This window comes from Eptesicus fuscus, chromosome 7, assembly GCF_027574615.1.
Source record: "Eptesicus fuscus isolate TK198812 chromosome 7, DD_ASM_mEF_20220401, whole genome shotgun sequence".
In the NCBI taxonomy this organism is placed as follows: domain Eukaryota; kingdom Metazoa; phylum Chordata; class Mammalia; order Chiroptera; family Vespertilionidae; genus Eptesicus; species Eptesicus fuscus.
In genome coordinates this window covers 60,224,320-60,239,678 of record NC_072479.1, presented here as the reverse complement: position 1 = coordinate 60,239,678, position 15,359 = coordinate 60,224,320, and the positions used below count along the sequence as shown (strand labels likewise).

The following is a 15,359-nucleotide window of genomic DNA, read 5'->3' as shown; positions in this document are numbered from 1 at the left end:
CTCTAGGACTTACCACAGTGTGTTTTATTCACATTTTTGTCTGTTTTACTCTTCAGAGCTGAAACTTCCCAGATAATATGTCTTTACAGGGCAGCTGGAGACACTGATCCCATCAGTACTATATGGCTAGGCAGGGCTTCAAGCAGCTAGAGCCCTTGGGCTAGCCATCTCAGGTTGCAAGCAGCTATGTCTGTCTCACCATTACCATCTTCTGTGTATGCCATGATGGAAAAAAGTTTGGGAAGTACTTCAGTAGACTATGAGCCTCTTGCCAGCAGGGACCATACCTTACTCATGTTTCATCTCCCCACACCTAGCACTACAATCTGTAGCTAGTGATTGACATGCTTGTTGTTGAAAGGCACAGTACTACTGATGGTGGCAAAACATCTGTGAGGTTGAGGAAGACCTTATTCTTTAGGTAATCCCCAATCCTTTTCATGTATCTGACAAAGTGAAGAAGTGGTTTCTTTCTTCTCAGAGCCCTAGGATTCCATGGATAGGATTCAGAGGCTGCCTGGAGGGAGAAACCATATAAGAGGCTCTAATTATGCTCCTAACGCTCCACCACCACCAGAGCAGCGCCACTTTTACCCATTTTATGTATCAGACTTCAAGTAAGATTTTATATAAGGTAACCTTCGATTGCTTTAAAAAAAAATGTGGGGGCCCTAACTGTTTTGGCTCAGTGGATGGAGCGTTGGCCTGAGGACTCAAGGGTCCCAGGTTCGATTCTGGTCAAGGGCATGTGACTTGGTTGTGGGCACATCCCCAGTGGGGGGTGTGCAGGAGGCAGCTGATCGATGTTTCGCTATCATTGATGTTTCTAGCTCTCTCTTCCTCTCTGTAAAAAATCAATAAAATATATTTTTAAAAATAAATAAATATAAAAATTTTAAAAAAATGTGGGGGAGGAGGGGCCGGTGTGGCTCAGTGGTTGAGTGTCGACCTATAAACCAGGAGGTCACAGTTCAATTCCCAGTCAGGGCACATGCCTGGGTTGCGGGCTCAGTCCCCGGTGGCGGGTGTGCAAGAGGCAGCCAATCAATGATTCTCTCTCATCATTGGTATTTCTATCTCTCTCTCCCTCTCCCTTCCTCTCTGAAATCAGTAAAAATATATATTTTTTAAAAAGCTTTATTGGCACTCTACCTATATTTGTGACAGATGTTAGAAACAGTATAGTAGATGGAATTACACAGATATCATAACTCTGGACCTTAATACAGTACATTCTGAAACATACTGAGAGGTAGACATTTAAAGGAGATAGGACTAGCCCTAGTCAGTTTGGCTCAGAGGATAGAGTGTGGGCCTGAGGACTGAAGGGTCTGGGGTTCAATTCTGGTCAAGGGCATATGCCCAGGTTTCCGGCTCAATCCCCAGAATCCCCAGCAGGGGTGTGCAAGAGGCCACCGATCAATGGTTCTCTCTCATCATTGATGTTTCTATCTCTCTCCCTCTCCCTTCCTCTCTGAAACAAATAAAAATATTTTTAAATAAAAAAATAAAGGAGATAGGACTAAATGAAAAGTGGCCCAGAAAATGGATGATTATGAAATGCTTATTGAGACTTAAAACAATGGGACAGGAATCTAAATCCTGACCTAAGTCAATCAGGGTGCACCTTTATGGAAGAGTCAACCATTATCTCAGAGTCATGATGATTTTTTAAACATAAACACTGTTCTTTTTTGTTGTTGTTAATCCTCACACAAGGATATTTTTCCATTGATTTTTAAAGAGTGGAAGGGAGGGGGAGAGACAGAGAAAGAAACATGGATGTGAGAGAGATACATTGATTGACTGCTTCCCACACGCCCTGACAGGGCTAGGGCGGAGGATCATGATAGAGCCTAAAACCACAGCCTACAACTGGCAACCAAGGTAGGAGTCCTAGACCAGAATTAAACCCTTGACTAGAATCAAATCCAGGACCCTTCAGTCTGAGGGCCAATGCTCTATCCACTAGCCAAACCAGCTAGGGCATAAACACTATTCTTGAGCCCCCATATCCTCACACAAGCTGATGGCTCAGGGACCTGCCTTGCTCCAGCTTCACCTCCCACTCAGGCAGCAGGAGCTGCCTCTGTGAAGCTGATGCTGAAAAAAGATTTCACTGCTCATAAACCTACAACCAGCACAGAAAGTCATGGTAACAATCAGGCACCTCAGGCAGTAAGTTATTCTTATGTAAACCTTTAAGGCAGCCTAAGTGCTCATATTATTATTACCATTGTGGTGATGATTATTGATAGCAGTTAACATTTATCTGGGGCTTACTATGTGCTTTGCACAATACTAATAATACACATAAGTGCTTTATGTGTATTATCTCATTTAATTCTCCTACCAATTCTACAAAGTAGGTACTATCATCATCATACTCTTTACAGATGAGGAAAATGAAACTAAAAGAGAACAAATAATTTCACGAAAATCATACAACTGGTAATAGTAGAGGCAAGATTTGAACCCAATTTTGTCTGATTCCAAATTCCACACTCTTAATTATTGTACTATTTTGCTTCTAAATTCACCTGCAACAAAAATGATTAGGAAAGCCAAACACGGCTATACACTTTGAGTCTCAGGCCTCTTGGCATCCATTTCTAAAGGTATATAGAGAAGCAGATTCCACAATTTCTCTCAGTTATTTACTCAGCTTTAAAAAACCTGGTTTTAAAGAAGTTCCTTCTTCTAACCAATAAATCCCGCCCACTATCCTGAGTCCATTTCCTCTTATGACTCCAGTGGAAGAGAGTAGCAGAAATGAACACACACAGTATCATCCTTTGTGCACTTAAGACTTCACTTCCAGTCTTTCCAGCCTGCTGCCTGCCTGCCTTTTATATATGCATTCAGTTTAATAATAGCAGCTACGATTCACTGGCACCAATTCTGTGCCAGGCACCACATACATTCATTGGTTCCCTCTTCCATAATCTCCAGGATCCCAATTTGCAGACAATACTCTGAAGGACTTACAGCTAATGGAGAGGACCCTTTGCCCAAAAGGGGGGAGCAAAAGATCTGGGATTTCAGATAAATGATTCTGTGCTCTAGTAATTTTTTTTGGGGGGGTAGGGGTCTTACTTTCCATTATCCATGCCGCTTTTGTGCTTCTTAGGAGAGTGGGGAGATCAAGACTTTTTTAAAAATATGTATTTTTATTTATTTCAGAGGAAGGGGGAGGGAGAGATAGAAACATCAATGATGACAGAATCATTGATCAGCTGCTTCCTGCACACCCCCTACTGGGGACTGCCCAGGCATATGCCCTTGACCAGAATGAAACCCAGGACCCTTCAGTCTATAGGCTGATGCTCTATCCACTGAGCCAAACTGGCTAGGGCCAGCGAGATCAAGACTTCTTATTACAAAGGCTAAAGGCCTTTGTACCTTCACTCAGCTACCTCCAGGCACTTTCCCTGACAGCCAAGCCATCTCTTTCTCCTTAAACTGTAGTAAAAAAAAGCTTGTTGAGTTCTATCCATTCACACCCTCTGTTCATCATGCGTGCCCACTGTGTGCAAAGACCTTGTGGGAGACACAAGATGAGCGCCAATTCCTGCATTCAAAAAGCTTAGTCTCGCCGAAACCGGTTTGGCTCAGTGGACAGAGCGTCGGCCTGCGGACTGAGGGGTCCTGGGTTCGATTCCAGTCAAGGGCATGTACCTTGGTTGCGGGCACATCCCCAGTGGGGGGTGTGCAGGAGGCAGCTGATCGATGTTTCTCTATCATCGATGTTTCTAACTGTCTATCCCTCTCTCTTCCTCTCTGTAAAAAATCAATAAAATATATTTTTAAAAAAAACAACAAAACAAAACAAAAAGCTTAGTCTCTTTCGAAAAGCAAGACTTGCACATAAAAATGTTGACTGTGCAAAGTAATAATTCTACGCTGGAAGACAGGAAGCGTATGAATGTGTGATACATGGGGCCCCTTCCCAGATGAATCCAAGTTTATGATTAATTTTATAAAAAGGTGAACCCATTGGATCAGCTTCTTTATTAGAATGAGCTTTTACAGACATGTTATTCAAACTCAAGTCTAATGTGCAATGACCAAGTCTAATGACCAATTCACTGCCCCACTCCAGTCATAGTAAGTGGAGACACCCCAACAAGCTCAAGACAAAATGGCAGCAAATTAGGGACAAGGAAGGAAGTATGTGGGGACTAGATTCTGTTCTGTTGCACTGACCCAAGCAATCAGACTCCTGCAGCAGATCGCCAACCAATAAAACTTTCATGGGGTGACCCAATCCAACAGCAGTAGAGACAGGTTTTAAGTTTCACTTCTCCTGCGCCCGGATGACCTCACTATTTCTTCTCACTCCTGACCACATACACACCACACTCCTCCGGGCCTGGCCAGAGAAAGCCTGGCAGTAATACAACCCAGAAGGAAGGGAACTCCCCCAAAAGACGAGCCACCACTTTGCTAATCAAGAGGCCTGTTTTAACAGGGAACTCCACCTCCCCCTCCTTTTCTCAAACATAGGTGTAAGCAATGCCTCCATTTTCTGTTCCGGGAATCCTGGTACTTCCGAAAGAAAGCAAGCGGATTGGAAGACACAAACTCAGAGCCAGCGACCAGACGTTCCTTCCTCCAGTGAGACCGCCCCCGCTTCGCCTGGGGGAGGAAGGCACCACCTCTCTCTTCGAAGCAAGAACAGATCCCCTCCCCCTCTGCCTACTCTCCTCCCGCTCCCCACCAGCTGCCCTCTTCCAATGTGCAGTTCCCAAGACCCCAAAGCGCAACCTCCACCAGAATAGGGGTGATCCTCTAGCCTGTCCTGCTGGCTACTCCCTAAACCCCTTATGCACCCCTACCCCACAAGGAGAGGGGTGTCACCACGGCTATGCTTCTCTATGGTCTCCTATTACTAAGGTAGAGGGGAAGAGGGGGTGGGAAAAAAGCAGCAATCCCTAGCCCTTTAACAGGAAAGGATACAAAACAGCCATCACCGCCCCCGCATCACCTCTCCCTGGACTGCTTTCCTCCTCCTCAATCCCGACTTCTCCAAAGCCCACCTTACGTAGGCGAGGGGAACCTAACTGCAGTCCAGGTCGCCCCCTTGTGCGAGGCGGAGGACAAATCCGTAAGTGCCCCCCCACCCCCACCCCAGCTCCGCGTCCTTCAAATGCTGGAGCCGGCGTGAGGGTGGCCCAGCGTCCCCTTTCCGAGCTCCCGGGTGGGAAGGACCACACTGCCCAAAGCCAGGCAGTGCCCGGCAGGGGGCTCTATGTCCTCAGCCCCCACCCCAAGCCTCTCCTCTACCGGGACCCGCCTTCCCTCCCCAGCCCCTCACCGGTTCCTGCTCCCAAGCTCTGCCGCTGCGGCCGCCGCCTCCGCCCCCGCAGGTTCCGCTCGGTTCTCGCTCGGCTCCCTCCGGCTCCCCCGGCCGATTTCAACGCCGCTGCTCCCCTGGCCCCGCTCCCCGACTCCCTCCTTCCTTCCCTCTACCTAGCACCGGAAGCCGCGACAGCGACAAGGGCTGTGCGGCGCACCCCCACCCCCAGACCGGGATACTTCCCACCTCCCCGATCACGCGAGAACTGCGTGGCAGCGAGCGGCAGTTCTCGCGAGAGCCATCACCATGGCAGCGGCTGCTGCGGAGGCATCCGGGTGTTAGAACCGAAGCCCGGGCGGGGGCGATGTGGGGGGCTGAAGGCTGTGGGCAATGGAAGCAGGAGCCAGGGAATGAGGAGGAAGCAGTGAGGACTGTGATGACAATACAAAGCTCCAGGGCCATACCTGAAGTTTAAGGACTGGGGCCGCGTGCTGGCCACACTGGAGACGGGCTGAGCTGAGAGCCTGGGGCACCTTGGGCAAAGCCAGGAGCCCAGGGTATGAGGGAATAGGCCTTGCTGTGGCCCGCCTAACTCCTCCAGACCTCATCTTTATTAACCAGGGCTAGCAGCATCCCCCTGAGAGCTCTCCTACACCAGTGCTACTGCTCACCACTAGGTTATTCAGGGGTCTGAATCGAGATACGTTTTCCCGTAGGGAAGAGAAGGGAGAGTGATGAATTTAAGAGACTGAAGGAAACATCTGAACTCTGGGCCTACTAGGAAGTTGGAATATTGAAGCCTGAGATGTGGTTTGAGGAAGTGTACCTAGGTGATTATGAATTTTAGTACCCCAAGGAAAGTGAGAGACTTTGCCTCCATGTTCCTCTCTTCCTGCCCATCCCCGCTTCCCTCACACTCATTTCTGCACCTGGCCTAGACCTGCAAAGTTGTGTTGGAACACTCAAGACTGTCATCAAAGAAAGGCGCCAACAATGCTAAGAACAGAAGAAGGTTCTTTAAGTGCCCTCGCTCTACATTTACAGCAATATAAGAGAACACATGGCTCTTCCCTAAGCCCTGAGCCAAAACTTGCTTTTCTGGATTTTGGGCCTTGTTTCTTGTATCCTGCCAAGAAGGAGTAGGCTGGTAGATAGCCACACTATGTCTACCTCTTACCCCATCAATCCCTGGTGTATGCATTCACCAGTCTCTTCCTCTTATCCCAGTCTGTTTTCTTCCATATTTTAACCTAGAGAATAACATGACCCTAGAATGTGAAGACAAGATGGTGAGGGATGAGATGGATAACAAGGAGCATGTTTATAACAAAGAGAGTTGTATCTGTCCTGAGCTGTTGCCCTTCAGGGCTTTTACCCTGCTAAGTTTTATATTTTAAGTGGCAGAAGACTCCTCCACTGTTATTACAGACTCCGAGAGTGGGCCCTGTGATACATCGACATAATTACTTTTTCCATTTCTTTTCCTAGAATTTTCTAGAAACACCCCACCAGGTTATGCCCCCACACTGATCACAAAAATTATACATTAAAAACCCTTTCTCTAGTAGCCAATGACACTAACTTGACTTGTGGCTTTCTTATAGGAGGTGGAACCTGTCAGTGTTACTGCCCAAGACTTCAGATCCTCTCAAGGTTGGGTCCCAGGTGTGACAGAAGGATGGAAATGGTGCAACCTAATATGGTAAGCAGCAAGGTATTTGAGTCAGAACTGATTAATGGGACTAGAGAATCTCCCATTTCTCCTGTCCTTCACTCCTTTGGAGTCTTGAGAAGAAAATGTCTGTTGCAGCATCACTAGGTGCTTCCCATGGAGCAAACAAATGCAAAGATAGGAGGGGTGCTGCCCAGTTGGCAATTAGTCAATCACTGCTACTCTCCGGCGGCGTCCCAACCACTTGAAAGGCTAAGGGAGAAGAGCTCCTCTAGAGCTGAAGGAGGCAGAGACCTGACTTACAGTTCATCAGTCTTTCTCCCTCCCTCTGACTTCCACTGGAGCTAAGTAAAAGCTGAAATTGTAGCCACCCGCTCTGTGGGTTGCATACTCCCACTCCTGCCACTGACCCCAGGCCTGGGCCTGAGCCCAGCTCGTGTGCCTGGAGCAGGGGTGTGGAAGGCAGGAGGGGCGGTGTTGGCCTTGCTGACAAAATCCATTTGGAATTTCTCAAGGTTGTGGTTTGGGGCTTAAGTTTGCCACAGAGTATGTGTGACGAAAGATGAGAGCTAGAAAGAGAGAAGGAGTCTAAAGGAGTACAGAGGAAGGAAACCAGAAAAAGCTAAAATATTCTTGCTGTGACTCCATTGGAGATTCTCTTTGCTCTTACTGAGTGTGCAAAATTCCCATCTGGATATTCCTTATCATTATTCTCTCTCATAGTCTATGTCCATTCTAGCTACATCCCACTATCCCCATATGCTCACCAGATACAGTCATTGCCTAAGTAAGGATGAGATATCTTCCTGCCTCCATCAAATTTCCAAACCCAGAATTCTCAATGCTCAAGTGGAAATTTAGGACATAAAATTTTGCCATAAAGTACTGCCCTAACCCAACACTCCTCAAAATGGTCTTACTACCCTGGTGTTAACATCATTTCACCTGACTTTGAGAGTAATTTGGGCAGCAGATATATCTGTTGCCTAGAGCAATAGATTTTCCGCCTTTTTCATCTCATTGCACACATAAACTAATTACTAAAATTCTGTGGCACACCAAAAAATATATTCTTTGCCCATCTGACAAAAAAAAATAGGTAGAATTTTGATTCGTTCACCCTGGACAGTTATTGTGTTAGCTGTTGTAGTTTTTTATTTGACAATTTAAGGAAAAAGAGGCCAGTGCCCCTGACTAAATAGTCAAGTATTGCATTATTGCATGTTTAAAAAATTCTTGAGACTCTGGCCAGATAGCTCAGTTGGTTGGAGCATCATTGCATCCCTTACACCAAAGGCCTTGGATTCAATTCCCATTAAGGGCACATACCTAGGTTGCAGATACCCAGTCGGGGCATGTATGGGAGGCAACTGATCTATCTATCTATCTATCTATCTCTCTCTCTCTCCTCTCCCCTCCCCCCCGTCCTCTCTCTCTTAAAAAATCAATTTTAAAAATTATTGTGGCCAAAACCGGTTTGGCTCAGTGGATAGAGCATCGGTCTGCGGACTGAAGGGTCCCGGGTTCGATTCCGGTCAAGGGCATGTACATTGGTTGCGGGCACATCCCCAGTAGGGGGTGTGCAAGAGGCAGCTGATCGATGTTTCTCTCTCATCGATGTTTCTGGCTCTCTGTCCCTCTCCTTTCCTCTCTGTAAAAATTCAATAAAATATATATTTTTTTTAAATTATTGTGGCACACCAGTTGAAAATTTCTGGCCTAGAATGTAGAATGTACTCTGCATTCTAGTTGTACGTTCCTTGGCCAAGGAGATGACCTGTTACAGTCAGCTTCTTGCAACCCCATAAGCAGTTACTTGTAAAGTTCTGAATGTGTGGTGCATGTCCTTTTTCCAAGTGAAAGATAATGGTTTGTTTTAAAAAATATCAGGCTAGGAATAGAAAGATTGGAATAAAAGACATTCTCTTTTCTCTAGTTATGGTTTCTTCTTAAAGATAAAGGAATTATTTCACTAAGATTAAAATTAAATGCAGAAGAGCTCTGAATAAGGAAGGACAAAATACATATGCAAATAATTCAGTGGGAGGGCATGCTGGTTTTGCTGGTTTCCAGAGCAAAAAAATTTCCCTTTTAGGCACAGGAATCCCTTTTATATGTTTCCCATTAGTCTTGTATCTACCTCCCAAGTTCTCTGATTTGGAGCCAGAGAGAAAAGCACCTGCTCTTTTGGGTGCAGGTTCAACGATGAGATACCTTTAGGACTTGAAAACCCCAAAACATGCCCTAGCCGGTTTGGCTCAGTGGATAGAGCATCAGCCTGCAGACTAAAGGGCCCCAGGCTTGATTCTGGGCAAGGGCACATGCCTGGGTTGTGGGCTCAATTCCCTGTGTGGGTCGTGCAAGAGGCAGCTAATCAATGATTCTTTCTCATCATTGATGTTTCCATCTCTCTCTCCCTCTTCCTTCCTCTCTGAAACCAATAAAAATATATTTATATATAAAAAAAACAAAACCCCAACACAGAGGTGACCTCAAAGTCTGGAGCAGGGGTCAACAAACTACAGCCAGAGGACCAAATCTGGTCCTGCAGTCTGTTTGTGTGAATTAAATTGTATTGGACATCTTTTTGCTTATGTGTGGTCTATGGCTGCTTTTGATCTACAACAGCAGAGTTGAGTAATTATTGCAGGGTTGAATAGTTGTGACAAAACCCACAAACCTAATATATTTACTATCAAGACCTGTTTGGGGGTGGGGGGGGCAGTGATTGTTCTGGGGCAGTGATTGAGGCAATCCCTGGAGTTGAGGCACACACAGAGTAAATAAAGCCTATATTGGATCTCTAGCCCCTCACACCTACAAGTACCCCTAGTTTTTCACACTAAGAGTTGCCAACTAAGTCACTGAGGCCCATTTCAAATCCTCTGTGGGACCAGCAGGCTACACATAAATAAAATCATTGAGTGTAGTAGGGTAGGAGAATTCACCTGGAAAAGAAGCCATGAACTGGGATCCCAAGTGTGGACAGAAATATCACCATCTGCATCCACCAGTCCAGTAACTTAATTTATTTTAGTTATAAACAGGAACCAAGAACAAATCTCAGTACAATAAATTATCCATTCCCACCCCTCCTGCTAAAGAAAGAAAGAGAGGCTCAGAAAGTTGTAGGTAAAACTCTTCCTTTGGAGAGTCCCCTTTAACATCTGAATGGGGGGGGGGGGGCAGACAGCTTCCCTAAGGGCCTGGACAGATTACTCTGAGAACTTACGAGAGCACTCCCCCTCAGCACTCTGTTCCATCCCTAAGAAAAACCTCTCTACCACTGTTTCCCATTACCCCACAAGAGGGGGCTCAGGCTGCAGTAGAGGAGTTCATGAACAGCAAAGAGAGTGAGTGGTTTCTTTCTGGATACAGGTCTCCTGGCTCTACACAATGCCTGGGGCTGGCCCTCAAAGGAGAAGAGTGGTCAAACTATAGGGACTCCCCAGTTGAAAGGAGTATGAATCAGAGTTAAAGGCCCAGCACTGGGGAGAGGGGGACAATACAGTGCATTTCATCTTAGCCCATCCAGGTGTTTAAGGAGTAGAAGAGGGGTGACATCTTCCCCCCCACACACACACAAGGCCCTTCAACTGTGGGGGAGAAGGCCACACATGACAGATTCCACCTGACCCCCACCACACCCCCAAAGGTGTTTCCAGGTAGATACTTTGAACTTCCAGGGGCCAAGATTGACCTTGGACAGAAATTAGAGCAAAAGGCTGAAAAGGCGCCCCTCCCCTTCCCCAGCCTGCTGTGAGGCTGACCCTCACTTACACACGTTGACCCACTCTGTGACCTTGCACTCATCACACAGCACATAGCAGCACCAGTGGAAACGGCAATGACAGCGCTCAACTCTTGTCTGCCGGAGCACGTTGTGCCCACGGCCACAACACAGGCTGCCACAGCCATCCAGCAGGCGGCTGGTCTTGTTGCAGGCCCGGCCCCGCGTGCCTGGGGAGCCCACACTGGGGTCTCGCTCACAGAAATCAGGAGACTTCTCAAAGTAAACCAGCTCTCCTGAGAGGCGGCGGGGACGCAGGCGGGGCTGGAAGGCTCCGGAGTTGCGGTTGTGGGTATCAATGAAGATGGCCCTGCCCAGTCGCTCCTTTAATGCTGCCCCCACTGCCCGGAACTCTGGGGCCGCCCTCCAGCAGGTCTTGAACTGGCAGCTGCCTGAAGTGCCATGACACTTGCATTTCCGCTTTAGGTTTTCAGTTACCACCTGGAGCATCAGAAGGGGAAGAGGTGAAGGAAAGGGCAATAAATGGACAGAGCACAGAGACACAGAAGAGGGGAGGGAACAGAGAGACAAAAGGAGGGACAAATAGAGGCAAGAATGAACAAATGATTGTGGAATATCAGAAGAAAAAGAAGCTGGTTGATAGCCCAACCCCCTCATTTTATGGTTGGAGAACTGAAGCCAGAGCAGAGGGATTTGCCTATCTTCAGTCACTAGCTGGATAACTCCAGTTGTCCTGACTCCGACTCCAGTGCTCTTTCCAGAGTGAGGGCTGCTAAAATGGGGAGTCTGGGCCCAGAGCACTCCTAAATTCCATAGGGAAGAAAGCTGTAATAATAGCTATCATGTAATAAGCACCTGTCAAGGACGAGGGACTCTGCTGGGGGCTCTATTTACTAGCTCTCTAATGACATTGTAAGGTAGGTATCCTTAGACTCTTTTTACATATGCAAAACTGAGGTCAAGTCCCTTGCTCAGGGCTACCAGATGGTGACAATCACCCATCATATCTCATCCTCTTACTCTGCTGTGCCTCTCAAACTGGAGCCAGGCCAGAAAGCTAGGGAGACCCAGGACAATTTGCACACGTACCTGTCGCCCCACCCTGTTGTTGTGGATTCGCATTCGTGCCTGGATGTCCCGGGGAGCTTCCCTGGAATCCAAGAAATCCCGAGAGAACTTCTCTCCAAAGTCCATGTCATGGTTACAGCCACCCCATTCCCATGTGTCCTGGGGGCTGGGGCTGGGGCCTGAGCCCGGACCCGGGCTAGGCAGGGAGTGGGGGAAACTTTTGCCCCGGGACAGTGCCTGCAGCTGCAGCAGTTTGGCCCTCAGCCGATCCTGCTCACCACTACCCTTCCAGCCACAGCCGCAGCTCACCAGCTTGCCCAGGCTGCAGGCTGTGGCTACCGCATGCATGACGCCAGCAGCCAGCATGGAGAAGGAAAAGGCACTCTCACGGAAACCTGGGGATGAAAGGGTGTGATGGTGAGGGTAAGGTTGACAGGCAGCTGAGAGTAGGGAGGCAGAGGGAAATAAACAGCCATCCTCCAATTCCAGAAATTCCTAACTGAATCCTGACCCTGCCATTACTAGCTAAGTAATTTGGGAGAAAGTCATGGGAGAAAAAGGGGAACTGAAAGTGCAGAGCCTCAGTTTCCTCATCTATAAATTGAGGGGATAATGGGTTGAGATGATCTCTGAGGCCCATTCTTGCTCTGTAAGTCTGGGGTTTTCAGGTGTGGATGAAAGAGCTAGCCTAGAGGGCAAGACCCCTGGGGTTGGGAGATGACTAAAAGGGAGTCCCTGTGGTCTTTGAAGATGAATTCACCAAGTTCTACATCTGAAAGCCTTAGAAATCCCCCAGCCCTGCAGGGAGCTTGGGTGGGGTGGAAGCAGAGGCAATAGGGGTTCGTTTTTTTTTTTCTTCTTCTTCGGGGTTATTTTAATCAGCATTTTAACCAATCTAACCACCACCACCCCCAAACCTCCAAAGCACTGTAGCTGTGGAGCTGTCCTTCACCTTTCCAGTTTCTAGTTTTATATTTGTCCTTAAGGCTGCTCTTTAAGTTTATCCTAACCTGCTATTACTCTATAAAATGCTGGGAAGGGGAGAGAGGTGGGGGTGATTTTCCCTAAGGCCCTCTTAAAAGGTTGGCTCCTTTGTTTTGTTTTTGGGGTCACAGAGGCTCAGCATGACTAGCCTTTCCCAGCCTCAGGTAGATATGCTTCTCATTTGGGCATCAAAGCCTTCCCCCTACAACACGTCCTGTGAAGAAAGAGGGGATCCCTCACTTCCTTTTAGGCAGGGGCTCCTTGGAGCCCTGAGAGGATAAGAGACAGCAGCTCCTTAGGGGCCAGGCCTTGCCCACCTCAGGATGCAGGGCTCCTGGCTCAACCTCCTGATTCCCCCCCAACCCCAACCCTCCAGGGGTGAAGCTGTTTGCACACGTCTTGGGAATTCCCCGCAGATGGCAGCTGCCTTATTAACCCTGTAGTCCCCGAAGTATTGCCCCCACCCTTAAGCTGAGCCCAGGATGGATCTTTACTCTCCCTAGGAGTAAACGCAAGCATGGCCTGGCAAGAGGCATTGATGCTTCCCAGACCATGCCTCCCAGACCAGGCCAGCAGTGACCTGTTCTCCACCCCTCCAGCCAGTTCCTCACCTGCTCAGGTGAGAGCCACCTGGGGCCCCCACAGCACATAGGGGGGGGGGCTGCTCCCCTGCTTCAAAGCCATCAGGGTCTTTGTTCCCAGTCTCAGCTCCTGGGAACCCCAGCAATTAGGAGAGTAGGTTTAACCCTTAAACGGTTGGGGGTGGCACCCCTCCTCCACTGAGGTTCTGGGGACACCAGCCTGGGCTTGTCCCTCTGAGAGGGAGGAGGGTGAAATTGGGGGAGTGGATGGGGGGCGTTTGAAGCTTCCAGGGCTGGGGGCATCTCTCCCACAGGTGCAACCCCGATCCAGCTGGGTGTAAGCAGGAAAGGGGGGGGGGTGCTTAGAGTAGGGGAGCGCGGACCAGCTGCGTTGCCGGCAGCGAGCAGGTGGAAGTCAGAAGCGCAGGGGCCCAGACGGGTGGCCAAACCCAGCTCCTCGAGGCTGTCGGGGGAATTCCCAGAGAGGCCCCTCCCGGAGTCGTGAACCGGTCCCTTCCCGCCTCCTCTCGCCTCGGCCTGCCCCCCAACCCCAGCCCCGCCAGGCTCACCGCGCTTGAGGATGGCGCTGTGGTGCGGCAGGCGGCCGCCGCCCTCGAGCGCCGAGCAGTTCCAGCGCTGGTCGCGCAGCTGGTGCTGACACTCGTGGACCGCGATGTGCAGGCCCTGAAGCGCGGACGCGGTCACGTCGGGGCTGCGCAGGCACAGGCCCAGCTGCCGCTTGCTCAGGCCCGACAGCGTCAAGCACACGGTGTTGGCGGTCAGCGGCGGCTCGCCGGGCAGCTTCAGGCCCAGAATCTCATTGCTTAGGGCCCTGGGAACCGAGAAGGCGTTGCTGGGTCTGTGGTCCAGGCCTCGCGCCCCCTCCGCGTCCTCCCGCCGGGGCGGTGCTTCTCCCCGGCTGTGAGGGGGGTGGGGCTGGGAGGCGGGGGGCGGCTCACCGACTGCAGAGCGCCAGGACCAGAAGACCCGCGAGGCCCCAGGGCGGAGGCCGCGGCCGGGGCTGCTCCCGCATGTCGAAGCCCGGGCCCGAAGGCCCCGGTGGGCAGACCGGTCAGGGCCTGCGGGACAGGGGGACTCAAGGTGGCTCGCCTGGCCGCCCCCCCCGGAGGATGCCCTACTTCAAGCTCTTAGCTCACCAGGGTCACCCCACTGACCCTTCTCGTCTCTCCCCAAACGGCACAGTGAGAGTCACCCCCTTGGTCCCCGGTCTCTGGGCCCTGGAGGAGGAGTCGAGGCTTCGCAGCTGGGGCTTACCCGAGCGCCCCAGGAGCGGACCCACCCCCACACAGTGCCAGGCACACAGACGCACGTTCACCTTCGGACGTACAGACTCACAAGCACCGCTCCCCCACCTCGCCCACCGCTCCCTCTCCAAGGGCCCCACGACTCGCTTCTCCCGCCCAGCACAGCCTCACGCCCTCACGGAGCTGGGAGGCGGGATTGGGAGGGGGTTCCCCGCCACCTACAGCCGGCGGGTGGGGGTGGGGAGAGTGTGGCCTCCAGGTGCCGTCGAGGGCAGGCAGCTCCGTAAGAAGGTGGGGGAATGGGCTCCCCACCGGCTCTGCTGGTGGGGGAAGAAGGGGGACTCCAGGTGCGGCCAAGACGGGGAGGGGACCTGCTCCGGCCGAGAGGGATCGCGCGGTGAAGGCTGAGTCCTCTTCCTCGTCCGCCACAACTACTTGTTCCTGCTCCAAGCGTCGCCCCTCTGGTCCCCACAGGTCCCAACCTCCGTCCCCACCCCTGTGCTATCGTGTGCAGATCTGCGGGCACTCCTCTATTTGCTGGGTCTTTATCTCCGGCAATATCTCTGGCTCTCTCTCTGCATCTCTGTGCCCCTGTGGGCGGGTGCGTGTCTGACTCCCCGCGTGCCGGTCTGGTCCCTGCGCGCGCGCCCCTGCCCGCCCCGCTTTCCCGGTCCCGATTACCTCCAGCTGCTCTGGTGCGGGGTCCACCCCCGGCGGGGTCCGGTCGCCTGGACTCGGG

At 50.5% G+C, this 15,359-nt stretch overlaps 2 protein-coding genes across 8 annotated transcripts in view; both read right to left on the bottom strand.

The window, feature by feature from the left end:
• LOC103285254 (FKBP prolyl isomerase 11) overlaps positions 1-5,488 on the bottom strand; it is a 30,052-nt gene extending 24,564 nt beyond the window's left edge. For 2 of the 7 annotated variants that reach the window (XM_054719114.1, XM_008140624.3), the window contains exon 1: positions 5,318-5,488. The gene's annotated coding sequence lies outside the window, so the exon portion shown is untranslated. The remainder of the gene's footprint in view (positions 1-5,317) is intronic. The other 5 variants (XM_054719118.1, XM_054719117.1, XM_054719115.1 and 2 more) reach the window with 4 other exon arrangements.
• Positions 5,489-10,743: 5,255 nt separating this feature from the next.
• On the bottom strand, positions 10,744-15,359 carry WNT10B (Wnt family member 10B). The gene is made up of 5 exons (XM_028144292.2): positions 15,302-15,359; positions 14,315-14,434; positions 13,925-14,187; positions 11,812-12,185; positions 10,744-11,202 (listed from the first exon to the last, which is right to left on the bottom strand). Exons 2-5 carry the CDS (start codon positions 14,386-14,388, stop codon positions 10,744-10,746), a joined length of 1,170 nt encoding a protein of 389 aa, XP_028000093.1. The 5' UTR covers positions 14,389-14,434; positions 15,302-15,359.